Source organism: Nicotiana tabacum, chromosome 3 (genome assembly GCF_000715075.1).
Source record: "Nicotiana tabacum cultivar K326 chromosome 3, ASM71507v2, whole genome shotgun sequence".
In the NCBI taxonomy this organism is placed as follows: Eukaryota; Viridiplantae; Streptophyta; class Magnoliopsida; order Solanales; family Solanaceae; genus Nicotiana; species Nicotiana tabacum.
The window spans coordinates 12,088,602-12,113,763 of NC_134082.1; the positions used below are offsets into that span (position 1 = coordinate 12,088,602).

Below are 25,162 nucleotides of genomic sequence, written 5' to 3' on the forward strand. Positions count from 1 at the left end.
ACGTTCGCGTGATATAATTATGTTTCTTTTAAAATAAATCGAAGTATGCGTTCGCGCAACTTCAGTCGAAATTTCTTAATAATAACAAAGCGTTATTTATTGTGGACACGTTCGCGTGACATGATTTTTGACGTGCCAAATAAATGGGTACACGTACGCGTGACTCGTTTTTTTAGGATAATTTCTTAATTAAAAGAGGTGAAAGCATATAGATTCTAAAAAGAGTAATTAGACAATTTAATAGGCCAAGTATGATCAAAGCGACCGTGCTAGAACCACGGAACTCGTGAGTGCCTAACACCTTCTCCCGGGTTAACAAAATTCCTTATCCGGATATCTGTGTTCGCAGACCATAAATAAGAGTCAAACTTTCCTCGATTCGGGATTTTAAACCGGTGACTTGGGAGACCATAAATTATCTCAAGTGGTGACTCTAATTTTAATATAAATAATCCTATTTTGATTGTCACTTAAATTGGAAAACACTCCCCTATACCCCTCCCGGGGATAGGAAAAAGGAGGTGTGACATTGAGATTTGCGTGTCTCCTAAATTTTTTGAGCTTGATCTTCATCACCTGCTGTAATTCCTTTCTCGACCAAGGGATTATTTTCATCGAATATAACATGTACAGATTCTTCCACACATAATATGCATTTATTATAGACTCTAAAAGATCTACTATTTAATGAATAGCCCAGAAAAATACCTTTATCACTTCTTGGATCGAATCTTCCAAGGTTGTCCTTACCGTTATTGTGAATAAAACGCTTACTTCCGAAGGGATGAAAGTAACTGATATTGGGACGTTTACCTTTCCATAATTCATAAGGAGTCTTCTTCAGAATGGGCCTTATGAGGCATCGGTTGAGAATGCGACATGTTGTACTTACTCTTTCTGCCCAAAAATGATTTGGTAATGAATGATCTAGTAACATGGTTCTTACCACATCTTGGAGGGTTCTGTTTTTCCTTTCTACAACCCCATTCTGCTGTGGTGATGGTGGTGCAGAGAAATTATGAGTGTACCACTGATCATTACAGAAAACTTCAAATGCTCTACTTTCAAATTCTCCTCCATGATCACTCTGAATTGTTGAGATTAGGTATCCCTTTTCTCTTTCAACCTTTTTGCAGAAAACCTTGAAATTATTTTAATGCTTCATCCTTATGAGATAAGAAAATTACCCAAGTGAAACGTGAATAATCATCTACAATAACAAAAGCATATATTTTTCCTCCTATACTAGCAATTCTAGTAGGCCCAAATAAGTCCATATGAAGCAATTGCAAGGGTTTAGAAGTAGATACAATATCTTTATTTTTGAAAGAGTTTCTGGTCTGCTTACCAATTTGACATGAATCACAGATATGAGTTCTAGAAAAATTCAGTTTGGGTAGGCCAATAACTAACTCATGTTTGGACAATTTTTCTATCAAATGCATGCTAGCATGACCAAGTTTCCTATGCCATAACCAAGGATCATCAGACATGGACGTTAAGCAAATATGACCATCTATCTTTTCAAAACCATCAAGGATATAAACATTTCCATACCTTTTTCCTGGGAGGACTGTTTTACCTGATTCGTCTTTAGTAGCACAGCCTATTTTATTAAAGTTTACCTCATATCCTGAGTCACATAATTGACTTATGCTCAAGAGATTGTAGTTGAGTCCATCGACGAGATACACTTCAGTGATGTCATAGTTGTTATTGAAGGGAATTGTTCCAGTACTAATTATTTTACCGTTTGAGCCATCCCCAAACTTAACGCTTCCTCCATCAATTTTTGTAACTTCTTTGAATAGGGTTTTATCACCTGTCATGTGACTGGAACATGCATTGTCTAGGTACCATTTTTCTTTGCAACTTATTCTGTGGTGTTCCTGTAAAACATAGTGATTACTTTCTTTTAGGTACCCAAACTTGCTTGGGTCCTGGAGAGTTAGTATTGCTAGATTCAGAATTGTTTTTTGGTTTCCAAATCTATTATGAAATATTTGCTTTATGAAAGCAACAAAAAGAATATTTGTGCCCACTTTGTTACAGTAGCGAGACGTAACTCCTGATCCACCTTTAGGTCTTTCATTAGTGTTAGTACTAGTGGACTTTGTTCTGGCTGGTCCTTTTCAAGTTGACTTGTAAGTCGCCTGGTTTGACCTGACAGAACTGTGACTGGTGGATTTGCACATGCCATTAAGTTGCATTTATAATTCCTCAAACTCTTCTTGAAGTACTTTTTTTTCAATTTCACATACTTCATGTTTGAGTTTTCAGTCTTTAACTTCTTTATTTAGTCTTTTAAGCTCATTCATCATTTTTATAAAATCTTTCAAAGTTAAATCAAGAATATCCTGCAATTCATTGCGTCTTTCACAATTATAAGATCTTACCTCACTTGTTTCACCTCGTGCCATGAAACAATTCTCATTGTCATCTTTGCCTTCGTCATCCGATGTGTCCTCATCTATCCAGCATCCTGAGGATTTGTTCATCTCGTTTTCCAGAATCATCATGAAGCAAAGATTTGCTATCTCTTCGTGTTTTGAACTGTCTTTATCACTCCAGCTTCCAAAAGATTTGTTCTTGTTAAAGCCTCTAGAAATTTTTCTTTTTAGTTTTGGGTACTCATCTTGAATGTGTCCAAATCTTCCACACTCATAGCATTTTCCATCATTCTTGTCTTGTTCGTTGTATTACCTGGATCGTCTGGGTGGAATTCTTCCTTTCTTTGTATTTCTGAATCTTCTCATTAAGCCATCCATGTTTCGTGATAGCATAGAAATCTTTTCTTGTAGAGCTTCAGGATCATCATCGATTTCATTGTGAGCTATTTTAGTTGAAGCCTTGAATGCGACTATTTTCTTTTTTTTCTTCTTGACTAGTCTTCTTGGATGCGTCTTTTCAAAGGCTATGAGTTCTCCTCGTAGTTCGTCATATGATAACTGTTTTAGATCCTACGATTCAAGTGGTACTTTGGTTTGCCAAGTGGTTGGCAGGCTTCTGAGAATTTTTCTGACTTGATCACCACTAGTATATGGCTTGCCGAATGCTTTTAGATCGCTAATTATTTTGCTGAACCTGGGAAACATCTCTTCAATAGATTCTCCTTCTTTCATTGAGAAGAGTTTGTAATCATGAACCAACATATTGATATGTGTTTCCTTTACTTTGTTGGTTCCTTCAAATGTAACCTCGAGCTTGTCCCACATTTCTTTGGTTGTTTCACAACTATAGATTTTCTCATATTCTTCATTACTTATAGCATTGTAAAGCAGATTTATCGCTTTGTTGTTAACTTGTACCACTTTCATTTGCTCTTTTGTATATAAATCTATATGTTCAGGATCAACAAGTGGTGGAGTAGCAGCTGGTAAGGGATAGTTCCCCTTTTTGATGACTCTCCAAACTTTAACGTCATAATCCTTGGCATAGATCTCCATACGCACTTTCCAGTGAGAGAAATATTGTCCATTAAAGTATGGTGGCCTAACTTGTGAAGTTCCTTCCTGGAAGAGAGCTCCTATGTTAACTTGATTTGCCATGATCTTTTCTCACAAGTTGTTAAGCAAAAGTAGAATGTGAGCCTTGATCTGATACCAATTGAAAGTACAAAAGGGGGGGGGGGTGAATTGTATATTTTTAATCTTAATCTCTATTAGTTGATTGGTTTTTCAATTAGTCGACTAGATGTAATAACCTAACAGTTATAATAGCAGAATATAAAACATAGTAAGTAAATGCAGAAATTAAAGACACCGAAATTTTATACTGGTTCGGATTCAATGTGAATCCTAGTCCAGTCCCATTAGGTTGCAAGGGAGCTCTCTTTAGTAAATGCGTTTCTTCAAGTACAGTAGAAATAACGTGATAGCTCAGCTCCTATAACACTCGTCTCTTTTGATACAATGCCTCACCAGTGTTGTTCTCTCTTTTTTTCTCTGACTTGTTATACGACAGGTCTTAGAGAACTACAATGTTTGTTTGCAGTAGAACAACGAGAGGATTTTTGGTTCGATCAAAGTATATTTGTCTAAGGCATGATGTTGAGTATAAATACTTTGGTGAAGGCCGTTTGCTGACGAGACTTGACAACCCAAGAGATTTGATCCTTGGAAAGAGATTGATTCTTTTCAAGAATAAGATTGCTTGCCGTTGCTCTTCCTTGATGAGAGGAAATTGAAAGCTTTCCTTCTACAGTTGTTGATAATGAGGGTTTACTCCTTGATTGTTGGTCCTTCCGAAATTAGTAGATCAGCTAATCGTCTTACAGAATCTTCGATGCTTTTTGACTGATTCAATCTTCCGGATTGAATATGATGGGCTTGATTAATGCCTTAAGTTTAGGCTTGCTTGATTCTTTCCATCGCAGCTGTCCATGATTTCGTAATCTTTGCTGATTGATTTCTTTCCTTAAGTATCCAGATTGACTTCAGCAATCTCGTAGTATCTCCTTGATTCCTTGATCTTCTCTAATTGATTTCCTGCACAGATATATTATTATCATTAATATTAGATCTAACATACTAGAGTTGTCTGAAATTACTATTTAATACCTCGTGCACCTACCTGTGCTGCCACAACTCAGTTGAGCAAATTGCTCAAGCAAATCTGAAGATATTTTCTTTTGTGTAGGAAAATAAGCCTTAGAGCCCAATTCCAAGATCCGGAATTCTCTTCCAGGCCTGCTTCCAACATACAAACACCATATCAATCACCACACGATGTACCAGAACATGACCGCATACCTGTGCTAGATTCACACCATGCATTGCATCATTCACATGACTGTAATGACATCCTTTGATAACAATAGCCGAACACGAATCAAATCTGATGCTCATAATGCACCTCATGACATATATGTCTTGTTCTAACTCCTGCAATCCCGCCACAATAGAAAAGATATGTAGAAATTCGTAACCAACTGCTGAGTCAACAAATCATCGAGTCTTTCCTCTTGACTAGTCGTTATGAACCAAATAATGGTATTTGCTTTTTAATATACTGCATACAATCCAATCACACTGATCCCAGATCCGCTAATCTCGTCTCACCCAGTATAAGCTGCTCAGGCCATAAGCCACCTCATACATGACCAAAAGTCTCATATGATGCCACAAGCTACCAACTCGAATGGGATACAGGAAAACAAACTCTGGAAAAGACTACTCAACCAACGTAACTAATTAAACTACCACAATGGCGTTATGAAACTTCCTCAGAAAATGAGAAACAAACATACAAGAATAGATATAGGAGACTGTACTCAACATCACACTGTTGCGGCATGCAACCCGATTCAAATAACATACCCACGGCGGCGTGCCACCCATCCACATATAGAATCTACATAAAAAGATACTTATCGAGCTAAAATGCTCATTACTACAAAATAACCGAATATCGGTCATAAGCACGCTAAGTGCATAGTACCATCGTTGGTTAAACAGATAGCGCCAAACACTACAGAACTCAAGCACAACTAAGGTGCGATATATGATCTAAATCTCGAGAGCCATCCCGCTCACATAACAGCATCTCTACGTAGAACCTCAACGCATAAGAAATTTATCAAGCCGTTTCACAACTAACACGGCACAATCTAGTATTGCATGAAATAGTCGTTGGCGAAACGACGTCCAATGCCCGGATACTCCTCCATAAGAAGTGCTATGCTGAAATGAACCCATCCCGCCTGATATAGAGCCTATATTCATATTTAAATCCATCCATAGACCTCAAGCCGATTCTGATCGCACCATACTAGGCTAATAACCTTTCAAGGATCCATAATAACCCTTTTTCCTATAACACACAAGAACAACCATCATAACCGGAACAAACTTCCACAGTCCACAACCAAGTGAATCGAACGCCCTCCAGGCATAAATTCTCGAATCATTGATATTACCACAATCTTCATACTTGGTTTAAATCTTCACTCAATCAAGTGACTATATGCCACTCTTACGCAATATTTCAGTGGGATACGCTCCCACGACCTTCCGCACCAGGTAACAAGTCTGCACATCCATACCACCGGTCACACTAATGTTGTAAAGCATATCAAGAATCATGCAAAGCCTCTTACACAGGACACTGATCTCAGGCGGCGCTGAAGACAATACTAGCTTACTCTAAACATATAAATTCTTTTCTTGCTCATCCGAGCTCGTGGCATCCTTGTCAATACCGAACTGCAACCTCAATCCATAATCTTTCAAATTTCATTCCACTCACTACACCTATCTTACCAATATGCGAGGACCCAAGAATTTCATCATAACTCCTAAACCACTAATAGGATACACACTTCACTTTGTAGAAACCTTTCACTTTGCTCGTTCCAGAAGAATCATTGCAACACATAACTGAATTCTCATAACCGTAGAACACACAAATCCTCGAGTAGTGGTCTAAACCACCATAACCCTTCGGGGATCCGCCTACACATAACATGCCATAATACTCGAATGCATCCAAATACAATCAATTACGGCAGCCGTCAAGCCTCGCATGTACCATCACAAATCACATGCATAATCTAATCGCGTTGGAGGAACTGATCACTGCCACCATTATGCCGATTCAACCCTGGCTATCCAATCCAACTTCTTCTAACTTATCCGTAACTTGTCTTAGAAATAATAATAACTCTAGTCAACACATAAACAACTTAATCCGCACTCATCTTGAGTGGCCTTGTATCACGAGATCATGCTGTCTCAAATCCCACGAACCATCTCATACCCTCGTGCGCATATTTGCATCCTCATTTGGTATACCCATTCTGATAATTCCTCTACGAATCCAAAGTCATTTTCTCTCATTCCTCAAAATACTACACTGCAGGCCGAAGATATCATAGAACACTCCAAGCCCCTTTTCATAATCTGCTGTAAAAGCTCGATTCTTAACTATACAGCGGGCTTGAAATCCTTAAACACCGCATTTTAACCTTTGAATTCACTAGGACTGTTGTTGAGAGTCACTCACTCTGACTTGGTCCCGAAGATAATCAACTCCAAGGCTCTGCTAGCACATGAACACCCTCTCAAAATGACAACCGGCTGAATGACATATTTTCATATTTAGAAATAATTTACCTTTATGCAATGATTTATAGCCACACAAAATATATATGTCTTATATTATACTATAAATTCAAAAGTCTTCTCTTTTTTATTAAGCTCTTTCCCTAGTCAAATGAGTTCACATAAATTGAAATGGAGGAGTATATGTTACTATAGTCCTTATCCAAGTGTTGGTAACGTTTTTGTTCTTTTTATTCTCTTGGAACTTTATCTTTAGAAGGATAATCTTTTTAGATAGAAATGATGTGTAGTCAGATTTCTCTATAATAGTCTTATTTTATAATATTTAAGTTTCTTTTGGAATTAATTTTTAATATTATATTTTATTTTTCTATAATAGTTTTTTTTATCTATAACATCATTATAATAGTACACTCTTTATAGAATTACCTCCTCTATAATAGTCTTACTCAAATATTAATTGTTTTTTTTATTGTTTTCTTAATTCAGTTGCTGATCATTTATTTTCATATCCCAATAAAGAAAGAACTATTAATGCATTGTTGTCATAAAACCACATATAAAAATAGAATCTCTAAATTAACTAATACTCCGTAATAGGTTGAGTATTTCAATCAAATATATTGAAATTTTAATACAGTACGTCACTTTTGACAAAGAATATTCTATATATGCTTCGATAATTAAAGATTATTCATTGAAAGATCTGCACATACTTATATTCCACTTGAAAAAAGTTTTTACCTTGTAAAGGCCAAAGTTTATTAATAATGTATTAATTTTATATAATTTTTAATTAGTAAAATATAAGTATTCTTTTAGTTTCTTAAGCTAAATAATTTTAAACATGAAAAAAATATTTTTTATTATCATGTTTATATATAAAAAATTAATTATATTTAAATAACAAAATATTATTATAGGTGTATAATAGTCAATTGCAATAAAAGTAAAAAAAAATTCGGAATAAATAATGTTGTTATAACGATGTTTTATTGGTATTCCCTTCGGTCTACTTTAAGTGATTTTTTGACCTTTTTTTGCGGTCCATAATATTTAATTTTTTCGGATATCAAGAAGGAGTTAAATTATTCTTTTCAAAGTTGTTCTTGGAGTAAAGAGTTTATGAGTAGTTTGTTTTATTTCCCACGAGCAAACTAAAGTTAATATGGTCAATTTCATTATTAATTAATATTAAAAGGTGAATTTTTTAATGTGTGTAAAAAGAGCCAAAAATCACTTAAAATGCATCGGAAGGAGTATTAATATTAGTATAATATTTTCAACGTGTTTTGATCAAGCCAACGTGTCACGAGCCCGTGCAACGTGCAAGGCAGGGTTAGAACAAAAGGTATGAGTTTGCGGTAGGGCTGTGCATTTGGATCAGAGATCCGAAATTCGAACCGTTCCGTTCGATTTCAGATTTCATATTTCAAATTTCAAATTTTGGATCAGATTTCGAATTATGTTTATTAAAATTTCGGATATCCGTATCGGATTCAGATTGGTATAGTTTTAACCCGATCTGATCTGAAACCCGAAATTATTAGGGCATGTATAAATACAACAACAACAACAACAACAACAACAACAACAACAACAACAACAACAACAACAACAACCTAGTGTAATCCCACTTAGTGGGGTCTGGGGAGGATAGTGTGTACGCAGACCTTACCCGTACCCTGGGCTAGAGAGACTATTTCCAAATAGACCCCCGACATCCTTTCCTCCAAGAACTTTTCATCTTGCTCTTGGAGAGACTCGAACTCACAACCTGTTGGTTGGAAGTGGAGGTTTCTTACCATCAGAGCAACCCCTCTTGTCATTGCTGAATTATTACCTTTAATTTCGGATACTAAACTAAAGTATTACTAGGGCATGTATAAATACTAAACTATAATTTCAGATAGCCAGTAATTCCTCCAAGTTATTACCTTTACAATTGCTAAATTTAGCTACATTGGCAATATAATACCCTCATAATTGCAAAAATATAAATGTTTCTTGCTGTATTTCCTCTTCTACAATGAAAATATAAGTATGAGTTTTTCAACTTAGATGTCACGACCCAAAATCCATTGAAGTTTGTGATGGCGCCGGACACCACTGTCAAGCAAGCCGACACCACTATCAAGCAAACCAACGCAAGAAGTTAATTAAATTCTCATTTTAGTATTTTTGAAATCATTTCTTTTCCTTACATTTAAACAATAAATAATGAATCTTTCTGAATAAATAATGATATCTTTAACAAAATTAAATATTTAATAATCCCATGGTCATCCCAGAACACGGTATCACAAATACATGAGCAATTTCTAGGAAATAAAGTACAATACGGTAACTGCCCGAAATACAATTGGATAGAAAAGAAATACAATACTCTAAAAGAGACTCTGCTAGTTGCGAGTCATCTCAAGAGATGCAGCTCACCTAAGTCTTTGTATCAACCCTGCCGCTGTGCCCAACGAGGCCACTAGACGTACAAGTACCTGTGCAACAAAAATGCACAACAAGTGTAGTATGAGTATGAAAACAACGCATACCCAATATGTATCCAAGTCTAATCTCGAAGTAGTGACGAGAGGTCGACTTCGACACTCACAAGTGGTCCAATAATAAAATACCAAAATGTGTAGAAGCATGGATTTTATAAGGTGATTTCAAACTCAATAAGCGTGAAGCAGGTAAACAACCCTTTTAATAATAAGAGAATTCCAAAATTCGTATTTCATCATTTATCAATTTATCTCAGGCCAGAGAGGCAATATCATCATTTATAAATTTGCAAGTCAAGAAATACAAGCATGTGTAAATTATGTCGAGGTCGTACGGCTCGATCCAACAAATATTTAAACTGTGTCATGCCAGAGGGTTGAATGACGCGAATCATAAATGCATCTATTACCCCGCTCGCGAATTATACATGCGACGCGTTTAAATATAAATAAAAGAATTACCCTGCTCGCGAATCATACATGCGACGCAGGTACACATAGAAATACACATCAAAACAGTCAATCAAGACTTCATCAGAGAACAATTATCCAAGAAAAGAAAATTTCTCTTTTAAAAGTCAAGAAAACGATGTCTAGCTTTTTAAAAATTTATTTACATGTTCGATATATTTTAAGCATTTTTTAATTGACAACAAAATTTTAAATATTACAAGTAAAGCATGCTTTTGGGTCCTAGACTACCCGGACTTAAGGATAATAGTAGCTACGCACGGACTCTCGTCACCTCGTACGTATGTAGCCCCCACAAATAGGTTCATATATTTAATTATTTTACCTATGGGGTTAATTCCTTCTTACAAGGTTAGAAAGAAGACTTACCTCGCTCCGAAATTTCATAACCGGCTGTCAAGCCCTTCCGATGACTCAAACCGATGTACAACGTTCAGAAACTAGACAATAATTATGCAAACTCATTAGTATACGCTCGAATACTCATCATAATACTATTTATAACAATTTCTAACCCCGATCGAAAAGTTAAAAAAAATTTCCCTCGGGCCCATGTGCCTGGATTCCGAAATTTTTCGAAGATAAAGTTTACCCATAACTTCATGAACTGAAATATATAATTTATTCTCAATTTCATGTCCAAAATCGTGGTCAAAATCCAAGAATACCAATTTCTAGGTTTTCCTCAAAATCCCAAATTTCTACTAATTTTCATGTTAAAACAAATACATAATCGATGTATTTAACTCAAACTAGTATAAACCACTTACCTCATGATTGGTGGTGAAAATGGCACTCCCAAGTTGCTCCAAAACCGGCTCCCATGGAGGAAATGGGTTGAAATGAGCCAAACCCCTTGTTTTATAGTGACACACTACCAGCCCCGACTTTTGCACCTAGATATAGATCCCATATTCATATTTAAATCCACCCATCGACCTCGAGCCGATTCTGACCATACCGTACTAGGCTAATAACCTTTCAAGGGTCCATAATTACCCCTTTTCCCCATGACTCACAAGAACAACCCTCATATCCGGAGCAAACCTCCGCAGTCCAAAACCCAATAAACCGAGTGCCCTCCAGGCATAAATTCTCAAATTAATGATACTACCACAATCTTCACGCTTGGTTTAAATCTTCAATCAATCAAGTGACTACATGCCACACTTACACAATCTTCCCGTGAGATACGCTCCCACGACCTTTCGCGCTAGATAACGAGTCTGCACATCCATACCACCAGTCACACTAATGTGGTAAAGCATATCAAGAATCCGTAACCAGGATGCAAAGCCTCAGACACAAAATGCCGATCTCAGGTGATGTTGAAGTCAATACCAGCTTACTCCAGACATCCAAATCCCCTTCCTGCTCATCTGAGCTCGTGACATCCTCGTCAAACACCGAACCACAACCTTGATCCTCACTTTCAAATTTCATACCGCTCACTGCACCTAACAAGCGAATACGTTATAGTACAAGAATTTCATCACAACTCCTGAACCACTAATATGGTAAACACTTCATCACCTAGAAACTTTTTTCTTAACTCATTCCAAGTGAACCATAGCAACACGCGAGTAACTTCTCATAACCATAGAACATTCAAATCCTCAAGTAGTGGTCTAAACCATCATAACTTTCCGTGATCTGCCTACACATAACAGGCCATAATACATGAATACTTCCAAATAAAATCAATTACGGCGGTCGTAAAGCCACACACGTACCGCCACCACTATGTCAATTCAACCATGTCTAACCAATCTAACTTCTTCTAATTCATCCTTAACTTGCCTTAGAGATAATAATAGCTCCATTCCTTACATCACCAACCTAAATCCGCACTCAGCTTGAGTGACCCCATTCCACGAGACTACTTTGTCTCCAAACCCATGAACCGTTTCATACCCTCCTTGCATGCACATTCGCATCTTCAACTGATAAATCCATTCTGATAATTCCTTTACGAATCTGGAGACTTTTTCTCTTTTTCCTCCTAATGCTACACTTCAAGTCGAAAACATCATAGAACATCACAAGCCTCTTATCATAATCTGCTACAAAAGCTCGATTGTTAACCATACTGCGGGCTTGAATCCTTAAGCACCACATTTTTAACCTTTGAATTCACTAGGACTATTGTTGAGAGTCACCCACTCTGGCTTGATCCCGAATATAATCAACTCTAAGGCTCCGCTGGCACATGAACACCCATATCAATGAAGTACCCTACTGAATCACTTCCCTTGTAAATCACCTATGTACGAAGCATAAATTCTGAATCTTCCCTAAGCCTGAACATGAGTCAATAAGGCCAACTATAGCACACCTTTGTCAATTCCTTTGCTTAAATTACCAGTTATGTTCTTTTCCCTTAGCTATAATAACTCACAAATATGCCGATAACCCGAACCTTACAAGTAGATAACCATGTAACCTAATCGTAGGCGGTGGGATCCTCCCACTTAGCTTGAAGCTACTATTACACAACTCTAGAACCCACCAAGATTCTTTCTTCATTGTTGACATGATCTTACACAAACAACCCGCCAAATTCCTCGAAATCCTTCTGTTAGCATTTCATGAACACTCTAAATGTCTAGCAACATTCACATATTCGACTTCTTGCTGGATAGTCAGTAAAATCCTTCACAGAAGCTTCGCCAACCACACGACCACTGACCTGCTCACAGGAGATAATCCACCTATGGAAATTACATGCCGACATCTTCCAACGTCGCTACACGGGGTACAATCACTACGACATTAATAACCTATCCTAAGCCCGTGCTCATTCACCAACTATACTAGTCCATTCACTTCTTATGGACATCAACTAAATGTGTGACAGTATCCTCCAATTCAAAGTTATATTGCACCCTTCTTCATATCAAGTAGCTCCCTTTCTGTTGCATCTAATATCCCACTGTATAATAGCCAATATTCAAATTATACATGTGGACCCAATCACTGTCCACTAAAATTCCCAAATCACCCTAAACTTTTCCTTAAGGTGTGTAGTTATCCTGCCACTGAACCCATATGCTACTCTACCACTCTCCCACTTTGGTCAAACTCACTCCTTTAAGCAACTACTCGACTTTCGGTTCTTACACCTGGATTTCTAGAAATTTAACCACCGCCTGACACTTCCCACATGTCCTTCCTCATCCTTTGCTGCCCAGTTGTTGTCTTAGATCAATATCTATCTCTGTAGCACTTGAACCGATAGATTGCTACTAACTTCAACCCTTTCCGAAGATCCTCCTTCTTGAGCCGTCAACATTAGAAATACCCATTCAATCTTGAACCACCGCACCCTGCGATCCATAACAATCGCTTTTCCAATATTATCTCACAATATCCTACTCCAAAGGCGAATTGTAGAAGATCATAACATCGGGGAACTTAACACATTCAATTGAGGAAGACGACACCACGTTGCAGATAAAAATTCCACCACACTTGAAAACACAAAGTCTCGTTACCCTATCAACCCAAAAGTGAACATTTATAGTCCAAATTCCTTTCCTCCACCGGAAATAAAATACCGAATCTCTGAATCATGCTTCGAGTAGACCTCCTTCCCAATCATTCACTGCCCCGACGCATAGGCAAGTATCCTACCATCACATCAATACTATGTGATAACCGTTCATGAGCATCATAGCAACCTGTGCATAGCCTAAAAGCTCTCAGAAGTACAACTACTGAGCTGGAACGATAGAATATCCTTCCGCAAGACGACGATAATAGCCCAAACAAACACGAAGGGAGAAACATCCCACACCACATTTGTAGTGCTATTACCAATACTCACTTCCTGATTTATAACCAGCGCTTTGCGTCGCATAAGATTGAATGGAAAGGAAATGAAGGCATAATCCTCAAAGGGATCAAATTGCATGATGAGGAAATGAAGAAGGGAAGTGCTCCTAACAGCCCTGTAGCCTCTTAAAGATAAGTACAGACGTCTCTGTACTGATCTGCAAGACTCTACTAGATTCTCTCATGACTCGTGAGACCTAAGGGAACCTAGTGCTCTCATACCATATTGTCACGACCCAAAATCCATTTAAGGATCGTGATGGCGCCAGACACCACTGTCAGGCAAGCCAACACCCAATACCTAGAAATTTCTCGTTTTAGTATATTGAAATCATTCCTTTTTAAATATTAAACAATTAATAAAGAATTCCACTGAATAAATAATGATGTCTTCAACAAACTTAAATATTTAATAATCCCATAGTCATCCCAGAACCCGGTGTCACAAGTGCATGAGCAATTTCTAGGAAATAAAGTACAATACGATAACTGTCCGGAATACAATTGAACAGAAAAGAAATACAATACTTTGAAAGAGACTCTGCTAGCTGCGAGTTGTCTCGAGAGATGCAGCTCACCTAAGTCTCCGTATCAACCCTGCCGCTGCGCCCAACGAGGCTACTACACGTATATGTGCTTGTGCAACAAAAATACACAGCAAATATAGTATGAGTACGAAAATAATGCATACAGTAAATATCTCGTCTAATCTCAATGAAGTAGTGATGAGAGGTCGACGCTCACTAGTGGTCTAATAATAAAATACCAAAATGTGTAGAAGCATGGATTTTATAAGGTGATTTCAAACTCAATAAGCATGAAGCATGTAAACAAACCTTTTAATAATAAGATATTTCCAAAATTCGTATTTCATTATTTATCAATTTATCTCAGGCCGGAGAGGCAATATCATTTATAAATTTGCAAGTTAAGCAATACAAGCATGCGCAAATCATGCCGAGGTCGTACGACCAGATCAAATAAATAAACTGTGCACTGCCAGAGGGCCGAATGACGCGAACTATAGATGCATCTATTACCCCACTCGCGTATCATACATGCGACGCGGTTAAATATAAATAAAAGAATTATCCTGCTCGTGAATCATACATATGATGTAGGTACACATAGAAACACACATCAAAACAGTCAATCAAGACTTCATCAGGGAACAATTATCCAAGAAAAGGAAATTTCTCTTTTAAAAGTCAAGAAACCGATGTCTAGCTTTTTAGAAATTTATTTACATGTTCGATATATTTTAAGCATTTTTTTAATTGACAACAAGATTTCGAATATTATAGTAAAGCATGCTTTTGGGTCTTATACTACATGGACTTAAGAATAATAGTAGTTACACACGGACACTCGTCACCTCGTGCGTACGTATCCCCTACAAATAGGAGCATATATTTAATTAGTTTACCTATGGGGTTAATTCTCTCTTACAAGGTTAGAAAGGAGACTTACCTGGCTCCGAAGTTTCATAACCAGCTTCCAAGCCCTTCCGACGACTCAAACTGATGCACAATGCTCCGAAACTAGCCAATAATTATGCAAACGCATTAATATATGCTCGAATACTCATCATATATTAATTTATAACAATTTCTAACCCTGATCGAAAAGTCAATAAAAATCACCTTCGGGCCCACGTACCCGGATTTCAAAAAATTTCGAAGATAAAGTTTACCCATAATGTCACGAACTCAAATATATAATTTACTCTCAATTTCATGTCCAAAATCGTGGTCAAAATCCAAGAATACCAATTTCTAGGTTTTTCTCAAAATCCCAAATTTCTATTAATTTCCATGTTAAAACATATACATAATCGATGTATTTAACTCAAACTAGTAAAAACCACTTACCTCATGCTTGGTGGTGAAAATGGCACTCCCAAGTTGCTCCAAAACCGACTCCCATGGAGGAAATGGGGTTGAAATGAGCCAACCTCCTCATTTTAAAGAGACACACTGCCTGCCCCTACTTTCGCACCTGCGGTCATTTGACCGCTTCTGCAATTCCGCAGGTGCGGCCCCAACTACCGCTTCTGCGGTCTTCCATAAGCTGCCCCTTCTACTTCTGTGCTTCCTCTTCCGCAGGTACGGTCCCGTTTCTGCGTCGAGATGACCGCATCTGCGATTTCTACACTTCCAGCCCAAATCGCATTTGCGACCCTCATGGCCGCTTCTCCGGCTCACGTGTGGCCCAAGTCTCGTAGGTACGGTTACACCAGAAGGCCTCAGGGACCCCGACCAATCATACCAACTAGTCCCAAAACATAATGGGGACCTGCTCGAGGCCTCAAATCATATCAAATAACGTCGAAATCACGAATCACACCCTAATTTGAGCTTTATGAACTTTAGAACTCGAAACTTTTAAATTCGATGTCGAAACCTCTCAAATCACGTCCGATTGACATCAAATTTTGCACATAAGTCACATTCGACATTACAGACCAACTCCAACTTCCGGAATCGAAATCCGACCCCGAAATAAAAAAGCCTACTTCCGATCAAACTTTTAAAAAACCTTCAAATTTCTAACTTTAGCCAAATGACTCCAAAATGACTTGCGGACCTCTAAATCCACTTCCGATCGCGCTCCCAATACCAGAATCACCCTACGGAGCTATTCCCAGACTCGGAATCCCAAACGAACATTGATAACATTGAAATACACTTCAACCCAAATTTATGAAATTCTTCCAAAAATGCTAACTTCCACAATAGGTGCCGAAACGCTTCCAGATCATCCAAAATCCGATCCGGACATACGCCCAAGTCCGAAATCATAATACGAACCTACTGAAACCTTTAAATCCGGATTCCGAGGTCGTTTACTCAAAAATTCAATCTTAGTAAATTCTTCCAACTTAACGCTTCCGAAATGAGAATTCTCTTTCCAAATCAACTCCGAACCTCCCGGAATTCAATTCCGACCATGTGTACAAGTCATAATACCCGAAGTGAAGCTGCTCATGGCCTCAAACTTCCGAACGACGCTAGAGCTCAAAATGACTGGTCAGGTCGTTACATTAGAGACATAACAACTCGAACCTCCAGAGAAATATTTTCTTAGAGATGCAATGCTGATAAAAGGCTTGAAAAGCAAAGAGATGTTTGTATTAGTACATAACACCGAAGAAGCAGATAAGGCAGATGCATTAGTCGATTAGATTAGCAATATCCTTAATAATACATATAATCCGATCTGAAATCCGAAATATTTATCCGATCCAAACTTTAAAATCCGACCCAATATTAATTCGAGTTGCATATTGCAGAATTCGAAATTCGAAATTTCAATAAGAAATATGCTAAATTTAATCCGATCCGATCCATGCACAACCCTAATTTGCGAAACCTAATAACTTTAATCGAAATTCTATATTTGTGTTACAAATCTATTTAATATGTACTATTAAACCCCAATAATTTAAAAAGAATAAAACTATGAATTCATAAACTCTAAATCTTAACTTCATCCATGAGTGGCTAAGTGCCCTAAACTAGTTTATGGCACGTTTATCTTTTCTTGATTCGACGCCTTTGACGACTTTGGGCCTCACATTAATTAAATTAATTGATATTTTGAAATCTGACAAACTAATTAATGAGCGCAACCTGAAATTTCCTACATCTTTTATGACGAAAGATTTGCATGTCTGCTGCAACCTAGAGGTTTCCTTTGTTATGCTGAGATTAGTAATATTAAAATTTAGTTTTGGTATAAATGGTAAAATTATTGCCATGTGACTAGGGGGTTACAGATTCAAGCCGTGAAAATAATTTTTGCAGAAATGTAGGGTAAGGTTGTGTACGATAGTCCCTTGTAGTTCGGCCTTTTCCCGGACCGTGCGCATAGTGAGAGCCTAGTGCACCGAGCTACCCTTTTTATGCTAGGATTAGTTATTTTGATATTATTTCATAGTGATTATTTGGTATGTTGTATTAATTTCGAGATTATCAATTTTACTGCTTTATTTTAGAATAATTTATCGGGCTTTTTTTACTATTAATCCGCGCCAGAAACTATTTACATTCGGTAGCCGAAAACATGTATAAAAAATTTATATAACTTTTGTATATAACATGCAGAATGATATATATACAAAAATATATTTTTTTCGTCTATTATTTTTAGAGCGACTACACCATTTGGCAAGTATAATTTATCCCTGTACTATTTTTAATTTTGGGATAACTTATCCCAGTATTAATAACCAAACAAGGAATAAGACAACACTACATTTTTATCCCAGGATTATTTTTCCTTATCCATCATACCAAATGACCTTTTATAGTATGGGTTCATTCTCAGGTCAGTTGTGTTATAAAAAATAAAAATAAAAAACACATGTATTCACATGAGCAGATGTAGTATAGTAGTTATGAATTCACTTGAACTTATAACTTTAGACGTTGAGTAAAATTTTCTGTACAAAAATTCACTGAAATTATAAAAACAGTAGATATGAACCCATAATTTTAAAAATATAATAAGTTCAATTTTAAAAACTTTAAAACTTGAATCCATAAAATTTAAATCGTGGATCCGTCTCTGCTCATTTACACAAACTCAATCTAGTCCAAGGGATTCAGACATTCATTCTGAGTCATATCTTAAAAATAGAGAGTTCTGGTATAATTTAGAAGATTGAAGTAATATTTTTTCTAAGGATTCATATAGCCAAATTAACTTGTTTAAGATTAAGCCATAAATATTCTTACCCGTATAATATGTATTCTAGAAAATAAAACGTTGAAAAGCGTTTAAGTGAATTAAGAATATCTTAGGGAACGGCCAAACAAAAATGAGGTCCCTTTCAGGAAAAAGTTTTGACCAACCTTAATAACGGACAATACTCGGCATGTATAAAATATAAAAAATAAGTATAAACAATTTTCTCACAATATACTCTAGCAAAGAGGGTTTTTGGAGAATCCTTTCGAATTATTACTGAAATAGCATGTGTGAAGATTCTGAGCACTTGTCATGAAAGATCTCTAGGACGGTAGAAACCCTTATAAAATGAGGTCTGATGTTAGGTTAAATGTTCATGTTTTTCATGTAATTTGGCTTGTATTATGCCTCGATCTTGTTAACTTTGGTATGAATATTTGTAACTCGAGCTTAATAACAATATTTATATGTGTAGGAGTCAATTGAAAGTGATTTGGAAAGCTCACATGCAAACTGAAGTAAAAACAGAAGAATTTGGAGGAAGTATGATTTTGGTGCCCAGGTTCGCGTCACGCACCAACCAAAACGCCAAGGACAGCAGAACACAAAAGTGAAAAAAGTTTGGTTTCCAGGTTCGCGGCAGGCGCAAAGCGGGACGCCCAAGGACGGGTTTCGTCCTAATTCGTCTAGGAATTAGTAATTTCAACCCTACACGCCCGTAACATGTATAAAAGGGGTTATAAATCTATTTTTTAGAGGATTAGACATTATTGGAGATACAAGAAGGATACGGGCATATTTGGAAGCAACGAATCACAAGAGGTTTCTCTTCCGTTCTTCCTTAATCTATATTTTTAATTATTATCATGATTGTTAGTATGGTTATGAGTAGCTAAACTCTTTTATCTTGGGTTTCCTTAATCTATATTTTTAATTATTATCATGATTGTTAGTATGGTTATGAGTAGCTAAACTCTTTTATCTTGGGTTTGATGGAACCTTTTGGAGGAGGATTTTCTGTTATGTTTAATATAATTTTGTCGTTGGATTTTCTCTACTTGTTCAACTACGTGATTATCTTAGTTGATTGAAGAGCCCTAAATTGATTGTGCCTATTTAGTATGTATTGCTTGGAAAAGGGTATATATTTAGGTAGTTGTTGAACAACATCACTCCTAACGTATGTGAGGAATCAATACGGAGCTTTTAAAGGTGGGATTAGGAATAACAAAACCTTTGTGCGATCTTAGTGAGCGTTGAATTAGTGCCAGCTAGCGTAGTTCGGAAGAATATGTCTAGTCGGTAGAGAATACTTAGGCGAAATTATGGAAAACGTAGCGGGGAGAATTTCGACAATTGGGAAAATTATAACTCTAGACCACTCCTTAATCTTATCTCGAACCTTTAGTATCTTTAGTTGTTAATTTACTAATTTAATTTTCTTGTTGATTAGTAAGAAAAAAAGAATATTGATATTTACAAATTAAAAATTGTTCGAGCTTGTCTTCTTAGTGATAGTAAACAGTTGTAGCTAAATCTTAGTTTTCTGTGGGATTCGACTCCGGACTTTTATTTCGGATTATATTTGCAGCGGCCGCTTATCCTTTTTAGGACTAGAATTGGGCGTGATCAAGTTTTGATGCTGTTGCTAGAGAATTAACGGTGTAGTTATAGCTGTATATTGCTTGGTTTCAAGTTTGAATTTTATTTTATTTTTTTCTTGATTTTTTTATTTTACTTGTTGATTAGAGAAACATGACATCTTAAAATTACGAAAATTTTAGTATTGGTAATTTTATTTTTGATCTTCATTATCCTTGCCCAACTACTTATGATGATGATTCTACTTTCTTTTTTTTGAAGTTAATAAGAACAAAGATCTTAGGAATGCTGACTTGAAGGAGATCATGTATATCTTTAAGTGCCTTGTGGAATAATATAATGAGAAATCACTGCAAATACAAATGCAAGAGGCAACTATTCGAAATGTGGAGGCTCAAGTGAGTCAACTAGTTGAATCTTGTAAAGCACAACAAGCTGACATTGTGCATAGTAACCAAGAAGAGCATGAATTAACGGCAGAAATTGCCATTATGAGTTGAGAATAGAATACGACCAAACTAACCAACTAGAATTTGATGATGTCGATGTTGAAGAAGTAGTACTGGAGTCAACTGAGGACCTTACAGATACTATTTCAATTGATTCTAGTTTGTGGCAAGAAGAGGAGGTCGATAACAAGTTGAATTTTCTGTTTGAGCGCATTGGTCCTCACTCCAAGCATTTTTGGACATTATGTTCGGAAGGAGATATGAAAATCGATCTGTATGAGCCAATGCACGAGTCAAAGGAAGAGGTAGATGAGCACGATATTCTAAATTTTTCAAGGCCATCTAGACAAGGTGACACTCCTCGGTTGAAAGCCAAAAAGTGCATAAAGAATCATTTTATTTTTAGCTCGCAATAATTTGTACCACCCTAAAAGCATGATCATAGAGCAGAATCAAAACTTGGGATCCAATTCATAAGTTCAAAGTAGAGGCAGAAAGTGATTCACGTCGTGTTATGACGTTAAATTAGGCGTTTGTTGGGAGGCAGCCCAACTTTACTGCTTTTTTTTATTTGCTTATCTTTTTTTTTAATTCTTTTATTTTTGTAGTATACTTTTTATTTTTATTTTGTGGGAGCATGGAAAGGAAATCCCTTGGAAGGAAACAAAAACAAACCACATGGTTAGAACTAAGTATGAGGTACCCGCACGGAGGACCAGGCTTGGGAGAAGTCTGAGTATTCCATGAGTTGATGATGCTTCGGACTTTGTCCTACCAAACATATTCTTTCACCCTCTTGTTATTTATGGTGTGCATTAGGGACAATGCACAATTTTAAGTGTGGGGTGAGGAGATTGTGTGGGTGATTTTTTATGATATTTTAGTTGTGTTAGTTTAACTAAAAAAAAATTTTGGACTATTCCTGATGATTAATCTCTTGGACAACTTTCTTGAGGGATTAAGGTCCAATAAAAAAATTTTAAAAATATATTTTTTTAGTCGTAGGCAGATAGTAATCCCCCTTGGTTTCTCTTTTGGCATTGGTTCTTTTTTCAGGGGATGTAATTTGAATCGGGTAATTTTTATTTTTAAAAAATTCAGGAAAGAACACTTGAGTTCTCTTATGTATCTTTTGACTGTTTTATGCTAACACAGTTAGGCCTTAGCATGCAAATTACCTTCCTAACATGTTTTGATAAAAATTGATGCCGTGAAAGATTGAATAGCCTGTCTGTGATGCTTTCTCTCAGTTACTTGACTCATTGTTCATGTAGTGCTCTATTGCTTAATACTTCTTGACTTTGTTATTACTTGCCTAAACTTGAGAGTTGGAATGGAACCGTCCCGACTTGGGTCATGTGCATTGTGTGATGTAAGATTTTGATTACATTCCGTGTTATCCTGTATTGTCTAGAACTTGCTATGTGTGTTAGTCGAAGGGAAATAAAGCTTTATGAGTCTAGGAAATGATGTAGCCATTTCTTTCATTGCCCATTGAGCTATTATGCCATTATAAATAAAATTATCCTTAGATAGCCCATTTGAGCCTATGAACTTTTTCTTTGGCACCCACATTACAAGCCGATTCTCATTTTGTTCTTAATAAAATCTTTTCGAACCTTTACCTCTGAAAGCACTTAAGTTTCTAGAAGAGTAAGGTGAAAGTTGGGGTAGCTTTTGAGTGGAATCATAAAAATGCCTAAGGGTGCATGTATATTTTGGAAGATCATTAGCCGGGCAACCTAAGTTTGTGGAGAGTGTTGAAAAAAAAGAGATGAGAAAAAAAAGCAAAGAAAATACAAAAAAGAGAAAAAAAGTATATAGAAAATACACCTCCTATTCATCGTGATTCGGGCTAGTGAATGCATAATTGTGCTTAAAGAAGAAGGGCCAAGTTGTATATGATTTTATGAAATTGCTTGAATTGGTCATGAAAAATGTGTATTTGAAAGTTAACTATAATATATTAAAGTGCTTAGGAGAGTTAGTCACTATACCCAAAATATATACTACACGTCCCTTAACCTATATTACAACCTATAAAGACCTAATTGATCATAGACTTTGCGAGCTTAGATTAGTCGATATACACTAGGAGCAAGCCTATGGTACAACCACAGAATGCACATGAATTTCTTTAAGAGAGTGCGTGGTTCTTTGTTCATATACACGATGTCCTTAAATTATAGTGGAATGCATATTTGAATGTGTGGAAGAAATATCCAGTTATTCTTTGGTGAGGTACGTGATTCCATGACGGATAGGTGATGTTATTAAACATCTCTTGATGGGTGAGTGCACGAATTAAAGGTTCTTATTGGCGATGAGTCGTTCTTTAAGGTTGGGTGGTTATGGGCAGATTATTTGAGTGTTTCAAATTGATCACTAATATTCGGGCATGTGAAAGTTGGGAAAGGCATGAATGAGTATGCAAAGGATTAATTTTTGGTATCAACCATGGTCATATGAGTAGTATGTTGAATTGCCAAATATTCCTCCATTGTATAATGTGTTGCGTGCATTGTTTAGTTAGCATGGTTTTAGGTTTCTCGAGGGAGAGCAAGAGCTTAAATGTGGGGTGGTTATGTTAGGTTATAAATTCATATGTTTGCATGTCATTTGCCTTGCATTATGCCTCGATCTTATTAACTTTGGTGTCAATATTTGTGACTCGAGCTTATTAGTAGTATTTATATGTGTAAGAGTCAATTGGAAATGATTTGGAAAGTTTGCATACAAATTAAAGTAAATATGGAAGAATTTGGAGGAAGTATGACTTTAGTGCCCAGGTTCGTGCCAGGAACCAACCAAAATGCCAAGGGCAGCAAAGAACAAAAGTGAAAAAAAGTTTTGTTTCTAGGTTCGTGCCAGGCGCAAAGCTAGATGCCCAAGGGCGGATTTCGTCCTAATTCGGCTTGGACTTAGTAGTTTCAACCATATACGCCCCCAACATATATAAAAGGAGTTCTAAACCTATTTTTTTGAGGTTCAAACATTATTGGAGAGGCAAGAAGGCTACAGAAACATTTGGAAGCAACGAATCACAAGAGTTTTCTCTTCCGTTCTTCCTTAATCTATATTTTAATGCTTTTAATTATTATCATGATTGTCTAAACTCATTTATCTAGGGTTTGATGGAACCTTTTGGAGGATGATTTTCTATTGTGTTTAATATAATTTTGCCTTTGGATTTTCTCTACTTGTTCAACTACGTAATTATATTAGTTGATTGAAAGGCCCTCAAATGACTATGCCTATTTAGTATATATTGCTTGGAAAAGGGTATATATTTAGATAATTGTGGAACAACATCACTCCTAACGTATGTGAGGAATCAATATGGAGAGTTTAAAGGTGGGATTGGGAATAACAAAATCTTGGTGTGATCTTGGTGAGCAGTTAACTAGTGCCAGCTAGCGTAGTTCGGAAGAATACGTCTAGTAAATTGTGGTATTTGCTCAGACGAGAATTACGATACCTGAAATGCTCACTATAGGTAAAGAATACTTAGGCGAAATTATAGAAAATGTAGCAAGGAGAATTCCGACAATTGAAAAAATCATAACTCTAGACCTGTCCTTAATATTGTCTCCAACCCTTAGTATCTTTAGTTTTTAACTTACTAATTTAATATGCTAGTTAATTAGTAAGAAAATAGAGTATTGATATTTACAATTTAGGAATTGTTCGAGTTTGTCTTCTTAGTGATAGTACACAGTTGTAGCTAAACCTTAGTTCTCTGTGGGATTCAATTCCAGATTTTTAGACCAAATTACATTTGTAGCGACCGCTCATCCTTTTTAGAACTAGAGTTGGGCGCGATCAAGATCCTTATCAATGACAAATAGATGAAAAAAACCAGTTTGAGACATGTTACAATAAAGAGTTCTGGATGTTCAAAATAATTAGGTATTGAGAAACATTTAAAATTTCCTTTGTTTCGTTTAATGAGAGCTTGAATTTAAATCATCTAGATATCAGTCGATTAATCGCAATTATCTTTTTTCTTTTGCAGCCACTTATTATTGACGAACACAAAACACAACAAAAAATTTATGCTTGTTAGCCAAAGATAGTATAGTTTAATTATCGTCTTCATATGGATTGGATGTATACAATATTCAAATAATTTCTAGTTAAATGCTATCTAGAATAATTAACACCTTGAATGGGAATGATTATGAACTATAATTAACTACTACAAGTAAAGCAGATAATAATTGATTACGAATAACTAGAGATTAGGAGAATTTGTTTGTTATCATTGTGAGAAATAAGGGTCATGACATGATAGGTGCAAGATTGTTATCCTGAAATTGACACTGTTAAATTTTACTCATAATGTTCTATTGATTCTCACGAATTCACCAGGTTATTGTCACATCTCCTTTTTACTACCTCCGGAGGGAGTATATAAGGAAGTTTTTTCCAATTTAAGTGACAATCAAAATGGAATTTATTTATTTATTCAGAGTCGCCACTTGAGATAATTTATGGTGTCCCAAGTCACCAGTTTAAATCCTAAATTGAGGAATGATTGACTCTGTTTACA

General features: G+C 36.3%; 1 protein-coding gene across 1 annotated transcript; it reads right to left on the bottom strand.

The window, feature by feature from the left end:
• Window positions 1–2,960: 2,960 nt before the first annotated feature.
• On the bottom strand, window positions 2,961–3,548 carry LOC142175673 (uncharacterized). The gene has a single exon (XM_075242589.1). It carries the CDS (start codon window positions 3,546–3,548, stop codon window positions 2,961–2,963), a length of 588 nt encoding a protein of 195 aa, XP_075098690.1.
• Between the last annotated feature and the right edge of the window lie 21,614 nt (window positions 3,549–25,162).